The sequence below is a fragment of the Bison bison genome, unplaced genomic scaffold, assembly GCF_000754665.1.
Source record: "Bison bison bison isolate TAMUID 2011002044 unplaced genomic scaffold, Bison_UMD1.0 scf7180017864176, whole genome shotgun sequence".
Taxonomy (NCBI): domain Eukaryota; kingdom Metazoa; phylum Chordata; class Mammalia; order Artiodactyla; family Bovidae; genus Bison; species Bison bison.
In genome coordinates this window covers 4,582,049-4,606,774 of record NW_011494748.1, presented here as the reverse complement: position 1 = coordinate 4,606,774, position 24,726 = coordinate 4,582,049, and the positions used below count along the sequence as shown (strand labels likewise).

The window sequence follows — 24,726 nt, the reverse complement described above, 5'->3', positions numbered from 1 at the left end:
AAAATGTTAAAACCTCAGATATTACATTTACATATATACCTCCAGCTCCATCTCTGGCATTACAGAAAACCAAGTACCCAGGTCAACCTTTGAAAACAACTAAAACTTCTGGATAAGCAATTTTTTAAAATCTTCTTAAACACAGCCATTAGTTGGTGAGAAAGTAAGATATTCTGAGACCAAGAAATAAATGAAAAGGGGAAATTCAGGGCAGAAGCAGAACACTGAAATCTGTCTTATTCTGTGAGCATTTAAACACAGAGATAAATTTTAGTTTCAAATTTCTTGACCGTGATTTCTTTTCCCTCTTTTCCTTTCCTTTGCTACTTGCGGAACATGGCCAAGGCCGAACAACGTGGAGGAGTCAAGAAAGTGGTGGTGTCTTGGGGTTCAAAGGAATATCAGAAACTGGTTGGACGAGGTTGCAGTTTGGCTCAGGAGGTGGGCTTGGAGTCGGCTGAGCAGTCAACAGAGGAGGTAGTGGCAAGACCGTAATCTGAGAACACAACAGAAAGGCCAAGACCATGAAGATAGCTAGCACGTTGGGGGTAGCAGTTACATACAAGAAGACTGAATAAGTAAGTAAATAACACTGAGGGTAATGGAAGTCAGATTTCTTATTATCAGAGCACAGAGTGGGGAAACTAAGCCAGAATTAACACAATGTTATTACTGGATTAAGAATGGAAATACATAAACTCACAGGATAGATGAGTGACAGAGACTTAAATAGATACAAAGATATATAGATGTATACAGATACATATATAAATATTCAGACATTATAAATAGATAGAAATAGATATAGAAACATAAATCTGTGTGTGACAAATGTTTTTTTTCTAATTATATTTTTTATAAATATGCCTATACAACATGCATTCCCTACCTTGTTTACTGAGAGAACTTAGAAATGAAACATACATAACAATGGGCACATTGAATATCCAGATCTTGGTTTCCTATATATAGTCATCCACAAAGGACTGGAATTCCTTGGAGAAATAGCTCACTCTAGGACTGGGGCATGAAAAGCACAAGATGGAACCAGATTTGCAAAAATAACGGAACTTTCAAAGAATGATAACAGCATGTCAAAATGGGCCTATTGTAACATTAAAATAAAGAATAATAAATGGATTACAATAATTTAAATAGAGTAATAAATACTCTGGGAAGAAGAAAAAGCTCCTTTTTACAATGGAATGACAACTTGTAAATATAGGAGGAATAATGGAAAGAGATGAGCACTATTTGGCAGCTATCACAGTGCTGTTTGATTCAAGTAAGCCATAAATAGAAATTAAAAGGCAAGAGAAGAAAGTACAAAATTTAAAAGGTGGTACAAATAAAACCACAAAGTAAGATGATAGATATAAATATCAAAATATTAGTGATTTCAATACATGTAATTGGACTGAATGACTTATTTAAAAGACAAAGCATACCTACCTGGATTTGAAATAAATGTTAACTCCTCAAAAGGAATTAGACTTTAATGGGAAACCTAAAACTGTGAAATTACAAAAGAAGAAAACACAGGGCAAAAGTTTCAGGATTTGGCAATGATTTCTTAGATATGACATCATAACCACAACAGCAACAATAATAGCAACAACAACAAAAAATAGATAAATGGAACTATATCAAACTTAAAAGTTTCTGCATAGCAGAGGAAAGGATAGAGTAAAAGTAAATGACAAAATGGGAAAAAAAAAACATTTGCAAAACATACATATTGCAAGTCAGAATATATAAAGAAATCCTACAGCTCAACAGAATGAAAAATATACTCCAGGGTTTCCCTGGTGCTCCAGTGATTACAAGTCCATCTTGCAAAGCAGCAGACACACAGGTCAATCCATGGTCCAGGAAGATCTCACATGCCACAGAGAAACAAAGCCCATGGATCGCAATTACAGAAGCCTGCATGCCTATAGCCTGTACCCCGCAACAAGAGAAGCCACTTCAATGAGAAGCCTGCATATCACAACCAAGAGTAGCCCCTGCTCACCACAACTGGAGAACGCCTGGGCACAGCAATGAAGATCTATCATAGCCAAAAATAACTAACTAAATAAAGAAAATTAATTTTTAAAAGATACATTCCTAAGAAGACACACAAATGGCCAACAAGTATATGAAATGATGTTCAGCATCACTAAATATCAGGCAAATGTATATCAAATTCCCTTGATATACATTGATGTATGTCAGATGTATATCAAAACCACTGTTATAGGAGAGCTACTAACTAAAACAATGGGGTGGGGAATAAGTGCTGGTAGAAAGTACAAAATCAGAACTCTTATGCACTACTGGTGTGAATGTTAAAATGATACAACCACTGTGGAAAACAATGCTAAATTTCCTCAAAAAATTAAAAATATGTAGACATGTAAGACCCTGATGTTGGGAAAAATTGAAGGCAAAAAGAAAGAGGGTTACAGAGACGAGATGTTATTAGATAACATCACTGACTCAATGGACATGAATTTGAGCAAACTCCCAGAGATAGTGAAGGACAGGGAAGCCAGGCACACTGCAGTCCATGGGGTCACAAAGAGTCAGACAAGACTGTGTGACTGAACAACAACAAACCATGTGATCCAGGAATCTCAGTTGTTGGCACACATCCAGAAGTATTGAAAGCAGGATCTTGAAGAGATATTTGCACATCCATGTTCACTGCAACATTGTTGAATATAACTAAGAGGTGGAAGCAATATAAATGTCCGTCAATGTATAAATGAATAAAGAAAATATAAAAAGCCCAGGTACAGTCCAATTCTGACTGTTCATAACATCGTATGACATGGACTCGATGGGAACAAAAGCTGAGCTGTTCTGAAGTTTTAGGGGTGATGAGAGTTTGGAGATGGGAATTGAGCTATCCTTTCAATGCTGTCATGTTGACTATGAATCTGTCTAATGAGAGAAATTTGTTCCCAGGTAAGACTTAAAGTAAAACGGTTTACAGCATTCTCAAGTAAAAGCAAATAAGCTGAGTAGCCAAACTAAGTTTACACGTAAGCAGGTAACATTACCTACCTCTCATTAGAGTGAAAGCAACATTCTGTTTCTCTAGATGACACAATTGCAAAGAAAGCAATCTTTGTACAAGAAAGTAATCAAACGAGGTTTTGGAGTCTCAACATAAGGAGGAGCCAACCGCCCACCCCAGCCTAGTGAGGGCTAGGAGAATGTGTCCTAGGGCCTGCTGCTGCTACTCCTGCTAAGTTGCTTCAGTCGTGTCCGACTCTGCAACCCCATAGACGGCAGCCCACCAGGCTCAGCCATCCCTGGGATTCTCCAGGCAAGAACACTAGAGTGGGTTGACATTTCCTTCTCCAATGCATAAAAGTGAAAAGTTAAAGTGAGGTTGCTCAGTCATGTCTGACTCTTTGCGACCCCATGGACTGCAGCCCACCAGGCTCCTCCGTCCATGGGATTTTCTAGGCAAGAGTACTGGAGTGGGGTGCCATTGTGTAAAGGAGAAGGGAACCGCTCCAAAAATACTTCTGACCTCCCTACCTGGGGGAAGATTTTCAAGAGTTTTTCTTTAAAAGGGAATGAAGAAACATCTGCATTAAAATATCACATATGGTGTTTCTGGTTTCCTATATTATTATTATGTTTTGTTTTGTTTTTTCCCAAAGACTAGTACAATTGCAGGCAACTGTCGTTTCTTAAGACAAACTTAATTATCCTTAAATAAATCTTTTTTAAGTTTTGAAAAGTACTAGAAAAATTCATTGGCCAAGCAGACACAGAGAGGCAAAGGGAGGGTGGGATGAATTGCGAGAGCAGCATTGACATATATATGAATAGCTAGTGGGAATCTGCTGTATAGCACAGGGAGCTCAGCTAGATGCTCTGTGATGACCTTGCGAGGTGGGATGAGAGTAGGATGGGAGGGAGGTCTGAGAGGGAGGGGATGTATGTTTACATATGGCTGATTTAATTTTTGCATTGGAGAAGGAAATGGCAACCCACTCCAGTGTTCTTGCCTGGAGAATCCCAGGGATGGCTGAGCCTGGTGGGCTGCCGTCTGTGGGGTCACACAGAGTCGGACATGACTTAAGTGACTTAGCAGCTTAGCAGCATGGCAAAAACTAATACAATATTGAAAAGCAAGTATACACCAATAAAATTTTTAAAAATAATTGATCAAGACTTAAAAGAAGATTATTAAGCATGACTTGGCTATCACATATAGGGAATGGTGTCTGTTACAAAATCTGAACTTACATTTTCCAAATATGTTTCACTTCCATCTGTTTGAAACTATTTAGCATCCCCTCCATATTGAAGTGCTATTTGTACAGAAGTACATAACAAAGACTTTGGGAAATTTTTTATTTAAAATAATAATAAATATATTCTCTCAGAAAAAAAGAAAATGTGGAATATACATACAATGAAATATTATTCACCCTCAAAAAATAAATAAGTTCTGTCATATATTACAACATGGATGAATCTTGAAGACATTATGCTAAGTGGAATAAGCCATTCACAAAAAGACAAATACCAAATGAATTGACCTAGATGAGGTGTCTGAAGAAACAAAGGGCAATGTGGTTACCAGAGGTTTAGGAAAGGGGAAATGGAGAACTGTTTCAGTTTTGCAAGATGAAAAAGTTCTAGAGATCTGACATATGAAAATATACATATAATTAAAGTGACTGTGTGTGCATGTGTGCATATGTGTGCTCAGCCTTGTGTAACTCTTTGCCACCCTATGACTGTACACAACCAGGATCCTCTGTCCGTGGGATTTTCCAGGTAGGAATACTGGAGTGGGTTGCCATTTCCTCTGCCAGAGGATCTTCCTGACTCAGGGGTCAAACCTGTGTCTCCTGCCTCTCTTGCATTGCCAGGAGGATTCTTCACCAGTGAGCCATAGGGTATGCACTTAAAAATAGTTAGAATGATAAATTTTATAGTATATGTATTTTATTGCAATTAAAAAACATATCAATTGGTAACAGAAGGAAAGAGAGAGAAAGGAAGAGAAAAACAGGAAGGAAAAAAGGGACAAAGTCAGCAGCTCCATAGTGTCTACAGAGACACACTAAAACATAACAGTCCTGAAAAGATAAAATAAATGGATTATAAATATTATAACTGATGAATACTAAACAAATTTTAAAGATAAGATGTGTTTATAAAGATATATTAGACAAAATAGACTTGAGGAAATATGTATTAGCAGAGAAAATAATAAGCATTACAAATCACCAGAAAGATAGAATTCTCATCTTAAATCACCTAACAACAGACCTCAAAGTGTTTAAAGCAAGACATCACAGAACTATAAGAACTAGACTAATCCAGAAAATGGGTGATTTCAGTACAATTTTCTTAATAATAAATCATATAGTCAAAACATCAGTAAGATTATGAAAACTGAACCACAACATTAACAAGGTACATAGAGCACAGAAACCAATTATGCTCACAGTTGTATACTTCCTTTTTAAGCACACATAAAATATGTAAGAATACTTGTTAGGGGCTTCCTTAGTGGTCCAGTAAAGAGTCCACCTTGCAATGCAGGGAGCGCTGGTCAGATTCCTGGTCCTAGAGGATCCCACATATTGGAGCAACTAAGCCCATGTGCCACAGCCACTGAGCTCATGTCCTGCAAATTCTGAGGCTCCCATGCCCTAGAGCCTGTGCTCTGCAACAAGAGAAACCACTGCAATGAGAGGCTCACGCACCACGACTGGAGAGTAGCCCCTCTCACCACAACCAGAGAAAACCCACATGCAGCAATGAAGACCCAGCACAGCCCCAAATAAAGATAAATAAAATGTTTTAAAAAAGAATAATGACTAAAGTTGAGTTACAGACACCATTACTCTAAGGATTTCTCAATCTCAGCCCTATTGATATTTGGCCTGGATAATACTTTGCTGTGAGAAGGCAACCTCTTCATGGTAGTATTTTTGAAAGCATCTCTGACCTCAATCCATTAGATGCCAGTAGCAACACCCTTTGCCAATCTCTCCTCACCTCTTTATCTCTGCTGAGAAACTTATCTGTTTCCACTGTACTAAAAAGGCTTAAATGTATAAAATAAAAATAAAATTTTAGAAAAATCAAGAATAATTTTGTGTTCTTGGCATAGCAAAAATCTTGTATGCAAGACACAAAAAGAGAAATCTGTGAAGAAAAAGGATATACATTTGACTACACTAAAATGAAGAATGTTCATCAAAAACTGTCCCAAAGAAACTACAAGTCATAGACTGAGGGAAATAAGTTTTCAATACATACAACTGCCAAAGGATTAGCATTCAGAATATATAAATTATATGCATCAAAAAGAAAACCATAAATGGTACAATTCTTAAAGGACAAAAGAGCAGACACTTGACAAAAGAAGAAAGCCCAAAAGCCCAACTAATAAATGAGAAAAATCTCAATCTTAGTAAAATGGAAATGTAAATTAAAACTGCAGTTATTCACCATTTCATATCCACCTGGCTGCCAAAATTTCATATTATCAGGTATTATGACAGATGTAGAACAACTTTTGGAATGTAAATTGATATAATTATTTGGAAAACAGCCTGACCCTACCTAATAATTTGAAAATGTGGACACCCTACAATCATGCAAGTCTGCTTCTAGGTATATACCTAGTGTCTTAGTCTGCTCAGATTGCCATAACAAAATATCATAGACTGGGTGGCTTAAACAACAGAAATTTGTTTCTTACAGTTCTGGAGGCTGAGAAGTCCAAGTTCAAGGTGCCAGAAGCTTGGCGTCTAGAGAGACCTTCCTTCCTGGTGTATACACTTGCCTCCTTGCTGTATCCTCACATAGCCTTTCCTCTCTCTCTCTCTTCCTCTTCTTTTAAGGTGACCAATCCTATCAGGTTAAGATCACACCCTAATGATTCACTTAATCTTAATTACCTCCTAGATGCTCTGTCTCCAAATACTGTCGCATTGGGTGTTGAGACTTCAACATGTGAATTTGAGAGACAGAATTCAGTCCTACCTAGAGAATGTTTTGCATATGTCCATCAGTTAAAATGTACAATACTCACAGCTAAGACAACTGCCTGGGAAAATCATAGCTGAACTAATTTGCTCATTACCAGATATCTACAGAAGTTGCTGTAGACCATACAACCCAGCTGAGCTGACCCAGACCAAAAGTACCATCCCAGCAGTCCCATAAAAACACAAAAATAAATGAAATTGTGAGTTTTTTTGAGTCACAAAGTTCTGGGTTTTACTGTTATGAAGAAAAGTTAACTATAATAGTAGACCAGCTACTCTAAATGTCTCTAAATTTATATGTACTTAAAATTTATCCAGATTGAATCAAATGAACACATAGTTGTTATATGCATGTGTGCATTTTCCATTTTATTTATTATTTTTTCACCCCATCAGCTACATCTATTCTCTAGCTGATGGGGTGAAAAAATGAGATAAAATCCATTAGAAATCTACACTGTCCAAGGTGAAAATAGTAGTTGAAGGTAATGGTATTAGTATATTTCATAAGACATTGAATTAGTAACTAAATAGTATATAAAATAAATGATAAGAAAAGCATTTAGGCTTAAATTATTAAGAAAGTTATCAAAGAAGAGGTAGAATACTATTTAGATCATTTATCCTTTAATATTTTATTCATCCAAGATTTGTCATTCAGGTGGAAATTAATCTGTATCATAAAGCAAATTTCAATTTGAGGATTGTGATATGTTAAGCATCATGTTAAGAGATGATTAGAATATGACTGAGACCCATTCCTTGTCATTAATGAAGACAGACACACAAATAATAATAATAATTTTAATAATAAATAATAAAATAGAGATATGGAAAAGGATATAAAGTAAAATGCAACAGCATAGATGTAAGATAATTTGCTTGTTTGCAGGTTTACAGAATCTTTCTTAGAGAGTTTTCCTGAAGGGAGAGAAAGAGTTAGCTAAGCAAATATATTCTGGAAGAAGTACTCATAAACAAAAACAAGACATATGAAATAACACAGAATATACATATTATATATAGTAGGCTATTTATCATTCAATGAATATTGTATACCTTCTATATGTAATCACTCCACTAGAGAACAGAGTAAGGTATAAAATAGAAATGTGAGAAAAGAATGTATTACTAGTAAATACAGTTACACAATAAAGAAGTTAACAATCTTTAAAACTTTAAAAATATTAAAAGTTATGAAAAACACTATCAAGAGAGAACAGAGTGCTATTCAAAGTCTAATAAGAAGCAATGGAAGTATTTTTAACCATAGGAATAGCATGATTTAATTTACAAATTCAGTACTTTAAACTTTCTAAAATAAAAATCACACATGAGAATATTCAAATACAAAACAGGAGAGGAAAAGAAGGTTTCTAGGTCAGGCTCAGTACTATCTTGGACTTTGTTTTGAAAGGCAAGAAATGTCATTGAAGAGTTTTAAGTCTATGGACTGCATGACCAAATTTATCTGGAAGATCTATTGAAGTTTCAGTATGGATCAGAAAATACTGTAGATGGATGAAGGGCAATATTGGAAAACGGGGTCAGCAGAGGGCTCTAGCTGCATCCAAGCAAGAAAAGGTGAGGACTTGACAATCATGAATTTCCTGTTACACCAAAAGGACTATCATTAGAGAATATAGATTGAGTACATGAGCAATAAGTCTTCCATGATGGCTCAGTGGTAAAGAACCTGCCTGCCAGTGCAGGAGACACAGTTCTAATCCTGGACCAGAAAGATCCCCTGGAGGAGAGCATGGCAACCCACTCCATTATTCTTGCCTGGAAAATCCCATGGACAGATAAGCCTGGTGGGCTATCGTCCATAGTATCACAAAAGAGTTGGACACGACTTAGCAACTAAAACAACAACATGAGGAGTAAAAGGTTTAGCATTAGAAAAAGTTTTAGAATTATCACTGAAGGAAAGAAGACATGGAGTTAATCAAGGGCACACAAAAGGATTGTTGATGGCCTTTCATTGGTACAGGAGATGATATATTTTTCATAATTGTATAGTTGGCATCTGATGATTTGTTTGTCTAGCACTTCTCAGCCTTTCTTCTAGGAAAATGTCCCCCTTCTAGAAAAATTCCCAGCCCCCACACTCAACATATCCCTCAAATGAGGGAGTTTCAATGCTTTTAATTTACTCTTCCTATTTGGCTACAGTGAGTCAACTGTGAGTGGATATTTTTCTCAACCTCAAGACCTGAACAATCAGTGATAACTAATACATTAATGCTCTCAAATAATACTTATAGAGTGGTTCTGGAGAAGACTCTTGAGAGGCCCTTGGATAGCAAAGAGATCAAACCAGTCAATCCCAAAGGGCATCAACCTTGAATATTCATTAGAAGGACTGATACTAAAACTGAAGCTCTGATACTTCCCATCGTACCTGATGGGAAGAGCTGACTCATTGGAAAAGACCCTGATGCCGGGAAAGATTGAGGGCAGAAGGAGAAGGGGACAACAGAGGATGAGATGGTTGGATGGCATCACAGACTCAATGGACATGAGTTTGAGCAAGCTCCAGGAGATAGTGAAGGACAGGGAAGCCTGGTGTGCTGCAGTCCATGGGGTCATAAAGAGTCACTGTTGTTTAGCCACTAAACAACAGGCACTATAGTCAAAGTTTTGTTTTTTTTTAAAGCTAACTTATTTAATTATCATAAAAATGCAATGAAGTAGGTACAATTATTATCTCCTTTTGTTCAGATAAGAAAATTGAGGCACAGAATGTAAACTGGTCCTGGGTCACACACAGACTGGGTTTTGAATTCTAGCTGTGTTACTTTACACCCCATACATTCTTCAGTTCAGTTCAGTTCAGTGCAGTCGCTCAGTCATGTCTGTCTCCTAGCGATTCCATGAATCGCTACATTCTTAACCACTATCTAATACTGCCCTTGACAAATTCTTTCATCCAGAATATAACTTCTCCAAGAAGATCCAATCAGAGCCCTATCTTGGATTTCTGACCTTAGGGATCAGGAAAGCCAAACTCAGTCCATCCTCTGGTAGAGTATCAGAAGCACTGGGCATGGTAGCCACTAGGCACCATGAGTTCAGCTATATGGAAGAAGCCAGACTGAGAAACTGAGGAAGGCATCTAGAAAAAAATGTGTCTTTAGTAGTCAGACATGCTATGAGGTGGGATTTTCTTCTCTGGCTCTATTCATCTCTGAGACCAACGGGAGCCCTGACCTCCTATTAACATGATGTGAGCTTACTCAGAACCCTTTCTGGATAAACTAGCTTAAATTGAAAGCTGGCATCTAAGAGTCATGAGTAATTAAGGATACCAATCTGCATAGCTGTGGGAGCATCTTTAGTAATGCTCGATCATCCAGAGGGACAGCAGATTTCTGTGAGAGTCCTGGCTGGGGACTCATCAGACAGTTGTGTTAGGAAGCCGGAGATGCAAGTAAGTTGAGTGTGTGAAAGACAGTCAGGTGGGAAAATAAGTGAGATTCAGAAGAAAGTGTATCGTAGTGGGAGAGAAAGCAGTTCCTGGGATAGACTGGACAAGTAATTCGACCTCTCAAGCCTCATTGTCCTTATGTTTTCTTTGGGATAATAGTAATTGCCTACCAGTCTCATGTACTGCAAGGATTAAATAATGTATATAAAATGTTTATCAGAGTGCCAGGCTATAGTAATCTCTCCGTAAGTGTTATTGCTCAAGTTGATGTATGGACCCAGTGCCAGTCAGTTGAGGTATGGACCCAGGATCTATGAGAAGGGGATGCTTGAAATGATACTGAAGGACAAATGCCGTCGGGTAGGTAAAAGGAGGCAGATATTCCCCACCTGTCCATCCTCTAATTTATAATACAGGTGATACCAGCCTCTCCTACACACATTCCACAGGGGCTAAAGTCATAGTCCAGAAAAGTATAAATAGATCACTTTAGTGATAAACTTTAAGCAATATGCAAAGTGAATAAAAACTGAAAATTAAATCCAAATTGTTGCTCTGAATTTAAATTTTAGGCTTTTTCTTTGCAAATGAAACGCATAATTCTGAAAGCATTAATGTATACGTAATTGCATCATAGCTGGTAAACTTTCTCCTACCTGGACCAAAAGTGATTCAGCCTGTACTTTTGCAATGAGTAATGAAGAAACTTCCAGATGGAGAGGTTTAATTTGTGAGATTTTCCCTAGTCTATTCACATTGGCTTTAACTTCCATTTTAAATTACAGAGAGAATTCCCCAAATTTCAAAGAGCCCCAAGAGATCTGGTGGAACAGCTAATCTCTTTCTAGGAGCATGCTAACAAAAGCAATTTCTTACTGAGCTATATGCTGCCCAGTGGGACTGATAATGAATCTGCATTATGGTAACCTTTATAAGAAGGGAAGATAAGAAGACCTTTTGGGGAGGTGTATTTATTAGGTGGCGAATGTGTCTTTCCGCACGTGGATTCTTCTGTTTAGATCCACTATTCACTCAACTATGCCAAGAAAGACCTTCTGTCTTCCTGCTTTCAGCAACTCCTCTGAATTTATAGCATCCACTCTATTACACACCATGATGTCAGTAAATAGCCAACACCAGTGTGTGCTGTACAACTCTTTTAGTGTCCGATTTCTCTCATTTTGGAAAGGCATTAGATTTGCATAATTGATTGCAGGCTTTATACTAATTTCCCTCTAAGATTTATAAAGAGCTCATACTTGTTAGCACAGATACTGTGTTTGTTTATAAACTGGAAAATGGGAGGGAACGCTTGTACACTGTCAACCAAATATAAAGAAAAAGCATTTACTGGGAGTCTCCTACAGAGGGCACCTTCACCTTATTGGAAACCCAACTGAAAGAGAAACTCTGTGGTTACTGAGAAATAACTAAATCTTAAAGTCAGAAAGCACTCCCTTGTTTTTGTTAACCAGCCTACTTCTCTACGGTATCTTTGTTACCTTATCTTTAATGGAAAAGAATTGGCACCCACTGTATAATCATTCATAGATACAGGCCAGTAACACAACCTTATTATTATGTTCAGCTTGCCTGTGGGTGAGCTGGAGACAGCTGTTCATATTACCTAAGAGGCAACAGATCAATGAAAGGAAGGGAAGGACAAGTTTTGAACTGCCTTTTTGCAACAATGTCCTTTATACAACAGAGGGTATTTTTAAAGCATTGTATCAGAAAACAAAGGTTGATAATAAAGTGTTTATGAAACAAACTTTTGCTGTGTTGTTATGATTATTAAGTGCTTTTTAGATTAAAATCACTTACATAGAAACAAAAAGTATTTCAGCTTTGGATACCAAACTGCTATGGGTTATAGGCTATAAATCTAAGGAAGTAATTGCTATTTTGAAAATTCTGAAAATAGGCATGTGTGCACGGGTGTTGTAAAGAAATTCCTTGAAACTGTTTTTGTGTGTCTAAATAACTATGAAAAGACATTTTATTGATCATATTGTAATATGAGATTATCACCCTATAAAAATATAAGTATCTTTTCATAGAAAATATGATCTTTAAAACTGAACAGCGTAAGTACAGTTCATAGTCAGAGGACTTTAAATACAGCATTGTTTGTTGTTGATTTTGAATGTCTTATGGTTTATGATGGCTAATCAAATTAGCACACATAAATCCAGTATGTATAAACATCGCTTTGTGTATTTGCTTTTGACTGTTCCTGATTGGAGGCTTCTTTTGGATATTCAGCAAGTAGTAGATTTATGAGGACATTCTGATTAAGAAAAGTTATCAAGAAACTGATGATGATTATTTCTAAATATTAAGATTAAAATCAACATTGAAGACAGGAGTTCATTTCTTTATATTTGCATATAAAATACTTTTGTTTAGTTACTGAATGCATTGTTTAGTTACTGAAAAATGCATTGTTTAGTTACTGAAAAATACCTACTATATTTACAATGAAGTTTATCAATTATAATTATTAATTCTGTGTTTTCATATTCTGTGCTCAGAAGTAACTAAACTTCTAAATGCTACTCTTGGCATATAGTGTTTGGGAACAATTTAGTTCTCCTTTAAGATAAGCTTGAAATAGACCACCAATAAATGTAAATGAGCTTAGCTATTAAAATTAGTTTGATCTTATGTCTTTTTTAATGATTTATGTGGTCAAAGTCCAGAGCTTTCTATTGACATTAGGACCGAAATTCATATTTTTGTAAATTTTAATTTTTCTTTAGTAATAGTTATTAATATATCAATCAAATCACTTAATATCAAAGTATAATAAAGAATTACCTGCAAAGTGTGTCCTTAAATTTATGCACGCACTGTTAACAATGTGTTTCAAAATCAGTTTCTGTCGGAAAAAAGACCCATTTCTTATTCAACTGTGTTGGTAGTCTTGTTCTAGAAAATACCTAAAGTAAGGCCCTAATCACCTGCCCAGGCGTTCCTGTCACATTGTTGACATTTCCTGGTGTTCGGTGGTTTCTCCCACTCTGTGGCATTCCAGAGCTCAAGACACTTCTTTGAAGATATAAGGCCATTCAAGTCTTCTCAGCTTTGCAGCTTCACTCTAAAGGGAGAGTAAATGAAAAAGCCCTGCAGTTTAGACAATTTAAATGGGGCAGCAGGAGGGCATGGTATTGCTCTGTTGGGAATTGCTTGTGAGCGATCCTTGAATCATCTTTTGGAAAAGCAGAGTGACCTTTCTGAAATCAGGATTTAAAAAAAGGATAAGAGAAAGAGGCTGTCTAGTCCTCTTCCTAGTTTGCGGAAAAGCAAACCAAGTCTTGTAAGATACTACAGAAAAGTAGTGTATTTACAAGATCAGCTGCCAGTTTAATGGCTGATTCTGCAAAGCACTTCAGCAAGCCAGTTTCATTGGTGGATGCTGCCATATTCTGGGGCTTTCCAGGTGGCTCAGTGGTAAAGAACCCACCTGCCAGTGCAGGAGACATGGGTTTGATCCCTGGGCTGCGAAGATCCTCTGGAGAAGGAGATGGCAACCCACTCCAGTATTCTTGCCTGGGAAAGTCCATGGACAGAGGAGCCTGAAGGGCTACAGTTTATGGGGTTGCAAAGTCAGACAGACACAAGTTAGCAGCTGAGTAGGCATGCATGATGCTGTGTCTAACCTAAGGAAACCAGGGGTAGTCACAAAAACCAAGGAACCCCAGGGGTTTTGCAGTTTGACTAACTTTCTAATATCATGTACTGGTTAAGTATTTCTCAAGATCCTAAAATCTTGTTCCTAAAACAACAGTATTTCTCCAGTATTTCAGAGCTTCAAAATTCCAGTATTTCTCCAATTCCTTTTTAGAAGTCCCCCTTCTAATCATGATGCATTGAAGTGCATAAGCACATCCAAGCACCCACTGAGAACACATTTCATGGCTCTATTAGACCTTATAGAAATGCGTTATACAGGTGACAGGAATAGGTAGAGAAGCATTGGTCTAGATCCAAAGGTCGGTCTATTATTGTCTCAGTTCCCTTATACATGAAATGAAAAAAAATTTTTTCCTCTGCTTACATCACAGTAGTCTCCTTCAAGGATAGCTGGGGGAAAAAACAATGAGGATTTGAATCTTATACCTGTCTTAAGCCTCAATTCCTGTGAGTATAAAGGGAAGCTCTCATATTTTGTTAATTGTCAGCTTCCTCTTTTGCAAGATCACAGATGGGTACAGCGGGCTGTGGGTGAGAGGCTGCCCATACTGGGAAAGTTCTGAGGTTGCCTCCGAGCTCTGAGAGGAGAAACAGAGAACCATCTGTGATGGTTTCTGGAAGAGGAAACCATGGTCACTGGAAGAGGAAATGATGTGATAAATTCTGTAATCCAAGGATTTGCAGACTCCCCTAACACAAAATTTCAATGATGCAATGATAGTCAAAAGATGCAACTGAGATAATAATATGAAATTCTGATCAGCATGAATATCTTTTTCTTCTTACATCCTCAGTGACCTATATTAAAAAATAAGTGAGTTTTGTTAAGAATATTGAAGTGATGGCAGTGTTAAAAAAAAAAAAACATACAAATAATTGCTTACACTCTGTGCTTACTCACATATGGGAAGCAGAGTTTCACACACGAACTTACTTTTTCTCATCATCTGTAGCAACGCTTCAGAGTATAAAGAAAAAAGAAAATGTTAGTCGTGTCTCTTTGCGACCCCATGAACTGTATCCTGCCAGGTTCCTCTGTCCGTGGGATATTCAAGGCAAGAATACTGGAGTGGGTTGCCATTCTCTTCTCCAGGAGATCTTCCTGACCTATAAATCAAACCCAGGTCTTCTGCATTGCAGGCAGATTCTTTATCATTTGAGCCACCAGAGAAGCCCCCTTTAGAGTATATTTTCATTTATATTTTCAGTCTTGATGAAGACTCCTCAATGACTCCTGAATGACTAAAAAAAGATGTTCTTTATGGGGCTCAGATGCAAACCTTTGTTATAGGACTAAGATTATCTTTCCCAGCTCTTTGAAACCCAATTTATTAGCATTTCTAGCTTTTTGCCTCAAGAATTTTTCTAACTTGATGGCATATTAGAACAGAAATGAGCATAACTAAATTTTGTGAGTCTTCAATATCCTGGTCTGAATCAAATGATATAGGATTTGGGGAATGAGCAGTTTACACAATTTGGGGACAAAGGAAACGAGTGGCATAATGTAGAAGCAGTTTTAATTACCCAGCTGACTTTTATTGAGCACCCAGCAAGGGCTAAGCATTATATTCTCTATCTGAAAAGAATGGGAATGACTTGAGACCACCTGAAGAGAAACATATCAACAAGTGTAAAAGCCTAATATAATTGCCTTACCCATCAGAATGCACAGTGATAGTTATTATCTGCAAAGATTCCTGGATGTGCTGAGTCTTGAGCAAATCAATGAATTATAAATTCTGACATATAGGAAATGATTGTTCTCCTACTTCCTTCTTTAAACACTCAAGTGGGGTTATGCTGGGCACGTGAATGAATTGAACTTTGGTTCAAAAACTAAAATGCTTTTATAACATATGGGGAAAGCTTGAGACTGAGGATGGCAGTGATGCAACCCTCTCCCTCGATGTCAGTACACTCAGAGTCCATACTTTGATTATGTTACACCAGAATAAGGAGGCCTGTGAAGAATTCCCAGAAACTAGTTTTTATACAGCACTCTTCCAGTGTCCCACAGTCCTCTCCAGTAAACTGGTGGATATAGGGGTTGATATGAGATAACCAAGTCAAACAAAAAATTAATAATAACAACTCGAACCTGGCATAGATATTATTAGCAGAGCATGTATTACTCTCTGTGCTGGTAATTTTTAACAGTTAATATCTAAATTTTATTTAGTCTTTATTGAAGTATAAGAATATTTTATTTTACTTATAATTGAAGTATTAAAACTCAACATTCAAAAAATGAAGATCATGGCATCCAGTCCCAACACTTCATGGCAAATAGATGGGGAAACAATGGAAATAGTGACAGACTTTATTTTCTTAGGTTCCAAAATCACTGCAGATGGTGACTGTAGCCATGAAATTAAAAGATGTTTGCTCCTTGGAAGAAAAGCTTTGACAAACCTAGAGAGCATATTAAAGAGCAGAGACATTACTTTGCCGACAAACGTCCATGTAGTCAAAGCTATGGTTTTTCCAGTAGTCATGTATGGATGTGAGAGTTGGACCATAAAGGAAGCTGAGTGCTGAAGAACTGATGCTTTTGAATTGTGGTGTTGGAAAAGAATCTTGAGAGTCCCTTGGACTTCAGTGAGATCAATCCAGTCAGTCCTAAAGGAAATCAGTCCTGAATAGTCATTGGAAGGACTGATGCTGAAGCTGAAACTCTAATACTTTGGCCACCTGATGTGAATAATTGACTTATTAGAAAAGACCCTGATGCTGGGAAAGATTGAAGGCAGGAGGAGAAGGGGACAACAGAGGATGAGGTGGTTGGATGGCTTCACCGACTTAATGGACATGAGTCTGAGCAAACTCCGGGAGATGATGATGGACAGGGAGGCCTGGCGTGCTGCGGTCCATGGGGTTACAAACAGTTGGACACGACTGAACACCTAAGCTGAAAGAATGTTTTATTTTATTTATAATTGAAGTAGAGTTCATTTACAATGTGTGTTAGTTTTAAGGGTACAGCAAAGTGATGTGATTATACATGCATATATATATATATACATTTTCCAGATTATTTTCCATTATAGGTTATTATAAGACATTGAGTGTAGTTCACTGTACTCTACAGAAAGCCCTTGTGGTTTACTATTTTATGTATGTAGCATATATATTTTAACCCCAGACTCCTAATTTATCTCTCCCCCTCCATCACTTCCCACTCCCTGTGTTAACCATAATTTGTTTTCTGTGCTTCTGAGTTTATTTTGGTTTTGTAAATAAGTTCATTGGCATATTTTTCAGATGGCCAGGCACATTCTCAGAGCAGTTGTGTTCATCCTTTTCCATTCTGCTGTTCGAAAATGCACTTCTGTGTCAGGATTTAACCTTTGCTAAAGCACAGGGCTGAGACAGTCACAACAAAACACCTTCCCCTTAAAAACTAGGACTTCAGAGCCCTGTTAAATCAAAAGAAAAATTCTTTCCCTCCTCCCCAGTCTCACAGCCCTCAGGATTTTAAATGGTAATGACCAGTTCATTTGAGAAAATGGCATTTGAGTGCTTCCCTTCACGAGCTCTTAAGGCGTATAAGGTGTCTTTTTCCCAGGGATGTGCACCTCCTTTTGTTTTCTGGCATTACTGGAACTGACCTGGCATGGATCACTGAGTGAGCAGGCAATCTTAAACACTTCTCATATAAATTACTGGTTCCTTTCCAAGTGCAATTGCTCACAGGGTAATATACCATTTTACAACTTTGATAGCAAAGTCTCTTCGTTCTACTGGGTTCCACACACCCCCAGGAAATGAACAGACAAAAAGACTGATGGATATGTGAACCTCAGAAATGTATGGTCCGGTTCAGCCTTGAGTAGGTACATTGTGGGCACTGTGGGATCTTTCAATTCCATTCCCTGCTTCGACTCTTCTCAAATCCTCTTTTCTTGCTTTAAAAGCCATCAACAGAAACAAAATGGTCAAAATGACACATCTACATAAACACTACAAAAGGCAAAGTGGTAACAAATATGGATGTCCACTAAATTCTATTTTTCAGAATTTTCCAGAAAAGAAGATAATGCTCACATCTTACGGTCTACCATTTTTAGGCAGAAATGACTCATCTCACTTCTACGCAAAGGAGGCTGGCCATTAATTGAGCACTTCAGGATTCACTGGTTGTTAATGATGGCCACATTTTCTAAACCAACGTCTTTTTTCTCATGAACTCTAACAACAAGGTGTGTTTTTACTGACAGTTGACTCGGATCAGAGCTCGCAGGATTGTATTTCAGGTTGTGGCTCTGTAAAACCCTGTAACTTTCTTTGAAGTTAAACAGTGTCAATCTGTTTCCATGTCTGAATAACTCTTAGAAGAGCCTGCCTGACCCAAGTCAACTCACTGAAACATACTATTTCCCCATAATTGATGTTCCAAATGAATGTCCTTTCATCATAAAATGTGCTGGGAAACAAAACAGCTTTGCATCCGGCACAAGTTGCATCATAATTAAATTTTATTTTATCCCATCGAGGCATGCTAAATGTTGAGCAAAATATAATTTTAAGTAATTTGTTTGTATTCTTATCTGTAGGAGTTGGAAATTAACAGCGTTGCTAGTTTGCCTTTACTGTTAGGCCTGGAGAGCAGAGAGATTGCTTTGCAAACATTACAGTTATTATGTCTGCAGTTGGTACTCTTTGTATAAATTATTGATCAGCCAGCTTATTTTTCTTTCTGCTTAATGGATATTATAGCATAGCCGTTTACAACGCTATAGTTAAGGTTGTGTCAGCACTTCCATTATAATAAACCCTCTGTTACAGGGGGTTTATAACTTGTTGTAAAAATTTGCTCTAGGCTGAAACTTGACATACAAGATCTTGAGCTGGAAGGTGGCAATTGTTATTCTTTCAACTTAAAAAAAAAAAAACTCTTTGTTCTGAAGGGCAATAAATAAATAAACAGTTTATTCTTTTTTAACAGTCCTTGAAATTTCTGACTTCAAATAGAACAATTTTTATAGGCTATTTGCTGGACAATGACCTCTTCTTTTATTTAATAAAGCAAAGAGAAAGAAAAAAGACCACGATAATAAGTCCAAACAATCTCAGAAAAGCAGTGAATCAGTATAAACTTTTATAATCAAGTTTAATACATTTCTCCTAACATTGCAAATTATACCATAATTTATGTTTTAAATTAAACATGCATTTACACTACATGACTTCTTTCCACCTCCATTTCCAACTATGTACAACTATTGTCTAACTATGTCAAGTGAGTCCCAATACTGAACTTCTTTAGAGAAAAATGACTTTTTGGCTTTTTAAAGAGAAAGGAGTATGACAATTAGAAAATGCATATATGAAAAGGTGCAATTGAAGGTCCAATGTTTCCTAGAAAACCAGGGATTTAAATATCTGCCTGACTTTTTGACCTTCAGTACAGTCTGCCATCCTTATCATGGCCTGATTTAAGAAATGAAGGGAATTAATCTCAATTTATACTATTTTTGTTGTGGCTTCCTTTTACAATCCAACTCTAAAATGATCTCACTTTATTATTATTATTATCAAATATTTGCCTGGACAACTCTTAATACCAATCCACAGACCACAGATGGAATTAGATGCTTAGTGCTGGATGTAGTGATGGGTGAGTATAACTAAATTATTATGCAGAGCTGACTACTTGTCATAGGAATGGTGCAGTGTGGAATAAGGAAAACCAGTCCACGATGATTTTCTTCTTTGTAACTGTTCTCCTCTTTGCTCCTCTAACTATTCTCCTTTTCTCCCTCAACTTGAGTTTAGAGATTTCTTACAATATGCTCCATAATCAGCTAAGTGTTTTTAGCCACATGTCCCCTTCATTCTGAACCAGGAGAAAAGGGGGTGAGGATAGAAGATTGAGGGAGGAAACAGTGGTGTCAAATTGTGCCATTTGGTTCTGACATCTAGGTAAATGTGAATATGACGGGGTAATTACTGTATATATTCAGTAAGCATACATATGGCCCATGCATTTCCATGCTGAAAAACAAGTCTGAGTTATTTATAATAATTTTAACCACTTCTTTATTAAGACTGGAAGTTTGTAATACAAAGTTTGAGCGCTTCAAGTTATAACGTGTTCAGCTTCCCACCTTCTGTCCTTTAGGTAATTTATCACCAAGCTCTCTGCATCTGATTAGAGAACTATCCTTGAGATAAAAGCCTTATTCCTTGTTTGAGGAAAGGTAGGAACTGGAAAAGAGGGAGATTGTAGAAGTGAGACTCTAAATCAGAAGTTGGAACCCCAAGTGGGGAGAGCAGAGACAGGAAGCGTAAAAGTAGAGAAGTCTTTGCTTAAGGTAGTCAGGGTTTATCTGATGAGCTGATGGTAAGGCCCTGTGACTGAGTTAAAAATGCTTGAGAGAGTTACTTGGCATAATTTCTCCATCTTCAATGATTTACTACTGAAGGGCAAACATCAATTTTGGACTCCTGAGAAACGTTTAACAAAGTCAGTCAACTACTGGTACCCTGTTATCTTTCTAGATTTGCCAAACTTGGAGAGCTGTTTTATAAACCTCTGCCTGAAGTTTGTATTTTTTTTTTTCCTATTGAGGAAGAGGTCCATTAGTACATATGCAGATGTAAAAATGATCTTACTCTTTACTTCTCCGTTGTGCTATATCTTAGAATTGTTCAGAAGTGCACCCTATTGTTAAAGCTATTTGTGCCGGGTGTGCTAATGCACTCTTTGATTGAGTGAATTAGCAGTCATAACAATCTGGCAGTCTGGCCATAGAAGTGTGCTCAAATTGATTTGTGTTATGGCTGGACTGGAAAATCTAGTGTTAGTTGTTTTTTGCCCTGGGGCATTGTTTGTACCAAACTCCACTTTTCATTTAATTTTCCAATACATTTTGAAAGATTGAAATGCTTGTGATCAACATTTGATCCACTTGCATTATTTAAAAAAAAATTCTGAAAGTAATTTCAGATTCCAAAAAACCTTGCTTTCAATTAGAGTAAACATAATTAGAGTGACGTCGTGCTTGGAATGGTAAGTCTCCCTTTGAATCTATTAAGCATGTTATCTCCTTGTCCTGTCACTGAAAGGAATTCAGTATCTATCTGAAATATACATCTGTATTTTTCTGTGCATGCTTCTAATTGAACTTGGGGAAAAAATAAAAGAATAAAATTGCGGGGAGCCTTTTCTTGTTCCCCTTTCTGCATATTCCTAAATTGTTTCTGTTTCATTTAGTGATGTGTAAAGAGAGGATACTTAAAGCTTTCAGGAAATTTTGAGATGTTCAAGAAACATTCAGATATGTATTGCCTTTAAGAGTTACTCGATCATTTTAGTATTTTTATATTCTATGAAATCCCCATTTTCAGTCTTAACTATATCAATTGCTATATTGAAGCCCTAAAGATTTAAAGACATGACTTATCCTGGCTTTGTCAATATTTGTATCTATCTTACAATCTTCTACTTTGCAGTCATTTACCAGAATTATAATGCAGCATGAATAAACCTTAAAAATGACTATTGATTACAGAGAAAGCTTTGTGAAATCATTTAGTCAGTTTCCCCACTTGAGAAATCAGTGAATAAAATAGGTCAATAGATAAAGATGGAATGGATGTAATACAGTGCTCTGCCTTCCTGGGTTATAAAAAGGGTCAAAAATGAATCCCCATAGAATTCCTGTTTTTATACTTAGAAAATAAAATGATACTCACCAAATCCCAATTCTAAGTCCACCTTTCTACAGATTTATTCTTCGTTTTTAAACCACAGGTTTGAAAGTACATTTTTATGTTTCCCTGTTTCAACAGAAGCATTTCCTTGTCACTGTCTCTTTTAACCAAATAGGATGCCCTCATCTTCAGGCTAAAGTGCCTGTTGTCACCCAGGTATTCACCAGGACTTTTGCTGCAACAGCTACTCTGTATTTCCTCACTGTCTCCTGCAACCTTATAGCTCTTCTCAAAACTGCATTTCCTACTGCAGGGGACTCTGTCTTCTGTGCCGATTTTTGTTAAGTAATAGATGGTGAGCCCTGAGACCACTCTCTCTATTAGTTTCCATTCACAGGGATATCGTCGGGGCCACGGAAGGAGGGGGAAGGGGAAGGGAGGGGCCAGGAGGGGGCAGAGGGAGGGAAGAAAATACCTTCCCTGAACTGGTACAAGCTCGGCTTCAAACGATATCCTAGGAAAGAAATTAAAGACTTCTTAATTAGTGCAGCAATTAAGCTTTCTTGGTAGCATTTTAATCAGCACAGGCCCTATCAAAGGACAAACAGAACGATTTGCAGGTCTTTGAATTTTAAACAGTCTTATTGATTTCAGCACAATACGTCTTCACAACACACAGGGAGAATTTTCTAATATCAGTTACAGTACTTTGAGTTTTGCTTATGCAAATCGAGTGAAGGTTGGAGAGGAGGAGATGGAAGGAGAGGACTTGAACCAACCAGAGATGGAAAACAATAAACAAACAAGACAAAAGCTTGAAAACCTAAAGATGTGATACGAAGAGTGGGAATTTGAAATCTGTGCAGTTGATTTATCTACTGTTACGAAATAACATTTGCCTTAATCATCGGTAATATTTCTCAAAAAAAGAAAAAAAAAACAGGAAAGGAAAAAATTTGAATTTTTTCTAGGGTTTTCTTTCCTGAATATTTTAATTTGCATTATGTGCCTTTTCTAATACTACTGTTTGATCAAAGGCGTACGTGGTAGTTCCTAAAAAACAAAAACAAAACCACTTCAGAGACCTGAGATGGGGGTGAGGAGGAGGAAGCTCCCACTCAGGTCGGGGCCAGCTCCCCAAGCCTTGCCTCTGAATGGAGCACATGCTGGGAGACACAGGTTCTCCTGCAGAAAATTTGGACTTTGCTTTGATGTTGGGTGGGATTATGGCATGGTCAGCTATCATTACTCCCTGTCCATGGCTTCTGAGAGTGGCAGGTATTGAGTGAGTGACAGTTTAAGGAAATGTGAGAAATGAGAATACTTAGAGCAGATTTGGGGCATTTAATTTCAATTTTTTTCCATTTGCAGGACTAGAATTTAAAATGAAGAAACTAGTTTAGCATTTTAAAAACTATAGCAAGTTTGTTTAAGTTGTGCATGCAATTCCAAAATAAAATTAGTTTCTCAGGACTTAATATCTTCTTTCTCAACTCTACTGATTAACATAGTCATTTGGAATTAAAAAAAAAAAGGTATTGTTGCCCCAAACAGGCTTAAACACTTAAAGAAGTGTTCTGATTTATGTAATGTATGTCCAATCCCTACTTTTAACTGAAGTCAGATAAGAGTGAAAATTGATATAAATTATTTCTGAATATATCAAACTACATTGGCTAACTAGGCAAAACAACTGTATACACTTTAGCTATCTTATAGAAGTTAATCTACTTTTTAGCAACAATCAATTTTTTGAATTCTTATGACCCAGGAAAGCCTCCTGATATAACTGCTTTATCCCCAAAAGTTTAGTATAAACTTAGACAAATTAGTCAATAGTGCCCTATTTCTCTATAAATATTTCCTACACCTTTTGACAGTAGACTTCAAAAAGGTTAAAGAATTAAAAAGATAAAAAGAAATGTGATAATAATTTCAATACTAAACTGTGAATCTGATGCTAATAGTTTATTTTTGAAATCTGTCAAATGCTAAAGCATTGTTTCTATCTTGTGAAGTTAATGAACATGTGCAGACAGGTTTAAAGCCTAATTATTTAAGATTCCTAGTGATATAAACCGAGAACAGACTTGACTTGTGCTCAAATCAGAGATTGGTCAAATTTTTTGAATAAATAGCACTTCCATGCAACAAGTTAGAAAAGGGAAGAAAAGCAAAGAGGAAGGCAAACAGGAAGAGAGTGACCCTAAACTCAGCCCAATGTTTTTAAGCATAGCTACCCTTTCTGCCTTTACAAGTCAACTAGTGAGCTTTGTTTTTGTTCATTATTTACAAAACATATTTCTGCAAATTGAGAAGGACTTTCCCAAAATACAATGATAGTCTTCAAATATATGTGAATATATATATCTATATATCTACATATATATATATATTTATTCAAATAACACATTAGCAACTAGCCTTAGGTCTTAAAGGACGAGAAGATGGTCGGCGTCTATGCAAGAAGGGTTAATTACTTATAGAGTTTTAGGTAAGAAAAAGTAGGGCTTTCTTCACCCCCTCCCCCACTTTCTAAATCTTCAGGGATGCCTGATCTCTTCGAATTCTCTTCATATGATTGGCATTTCTGACCTTTGGGGCGAAAGTGAAGTTATCCTGAACCATCCACATTTCTGTAGCAAGCATTTCTTTCTTTCCAGAATCTATTAGGAAATAAAGAATTGAATACACAGCATTCCATGATTCTTAAGCTATTTCAGACTGACTTTCCCCCCCCCCAAATTGAAAACTCTCCTGGAATTTTCACTACCTTTAAACAAATAAATAGTTGAGTCGACAGATAAAATAATCAGATACAGAAAACATACGCTTTGCTTCATGTGGATTTTCCTCAAAATAATTTCTTAATAATCATGAAGTCAGGGGATGTGTTTTCATTTATGTCTCTTGCCAAAAAAA

The 24,726-nt window shown here is 36.9% G+C and overlaps 1 protein-coding gene across 1 annotated transcript in view; it reads left to right on the top strand.

The window, feature by feature from the left end:
* The first annotated feature begins 336 nt into the window (after nucleotides 1-336).
* Nucleotides 337-24,726, top strand: part of LOC104990286 — a 27,413-nt gene continuing 3,023 nt past the window's right edge. The window contains exon 1 of the mRNA XM_010842291.1: nucleotides 337-477. Coding sequence (XP_010840593.1) covers nucleotides 337-477 — 141 coding nt within the window. The remainder of the gene's footprint in view (nucleotides 478-24,726) is intronic.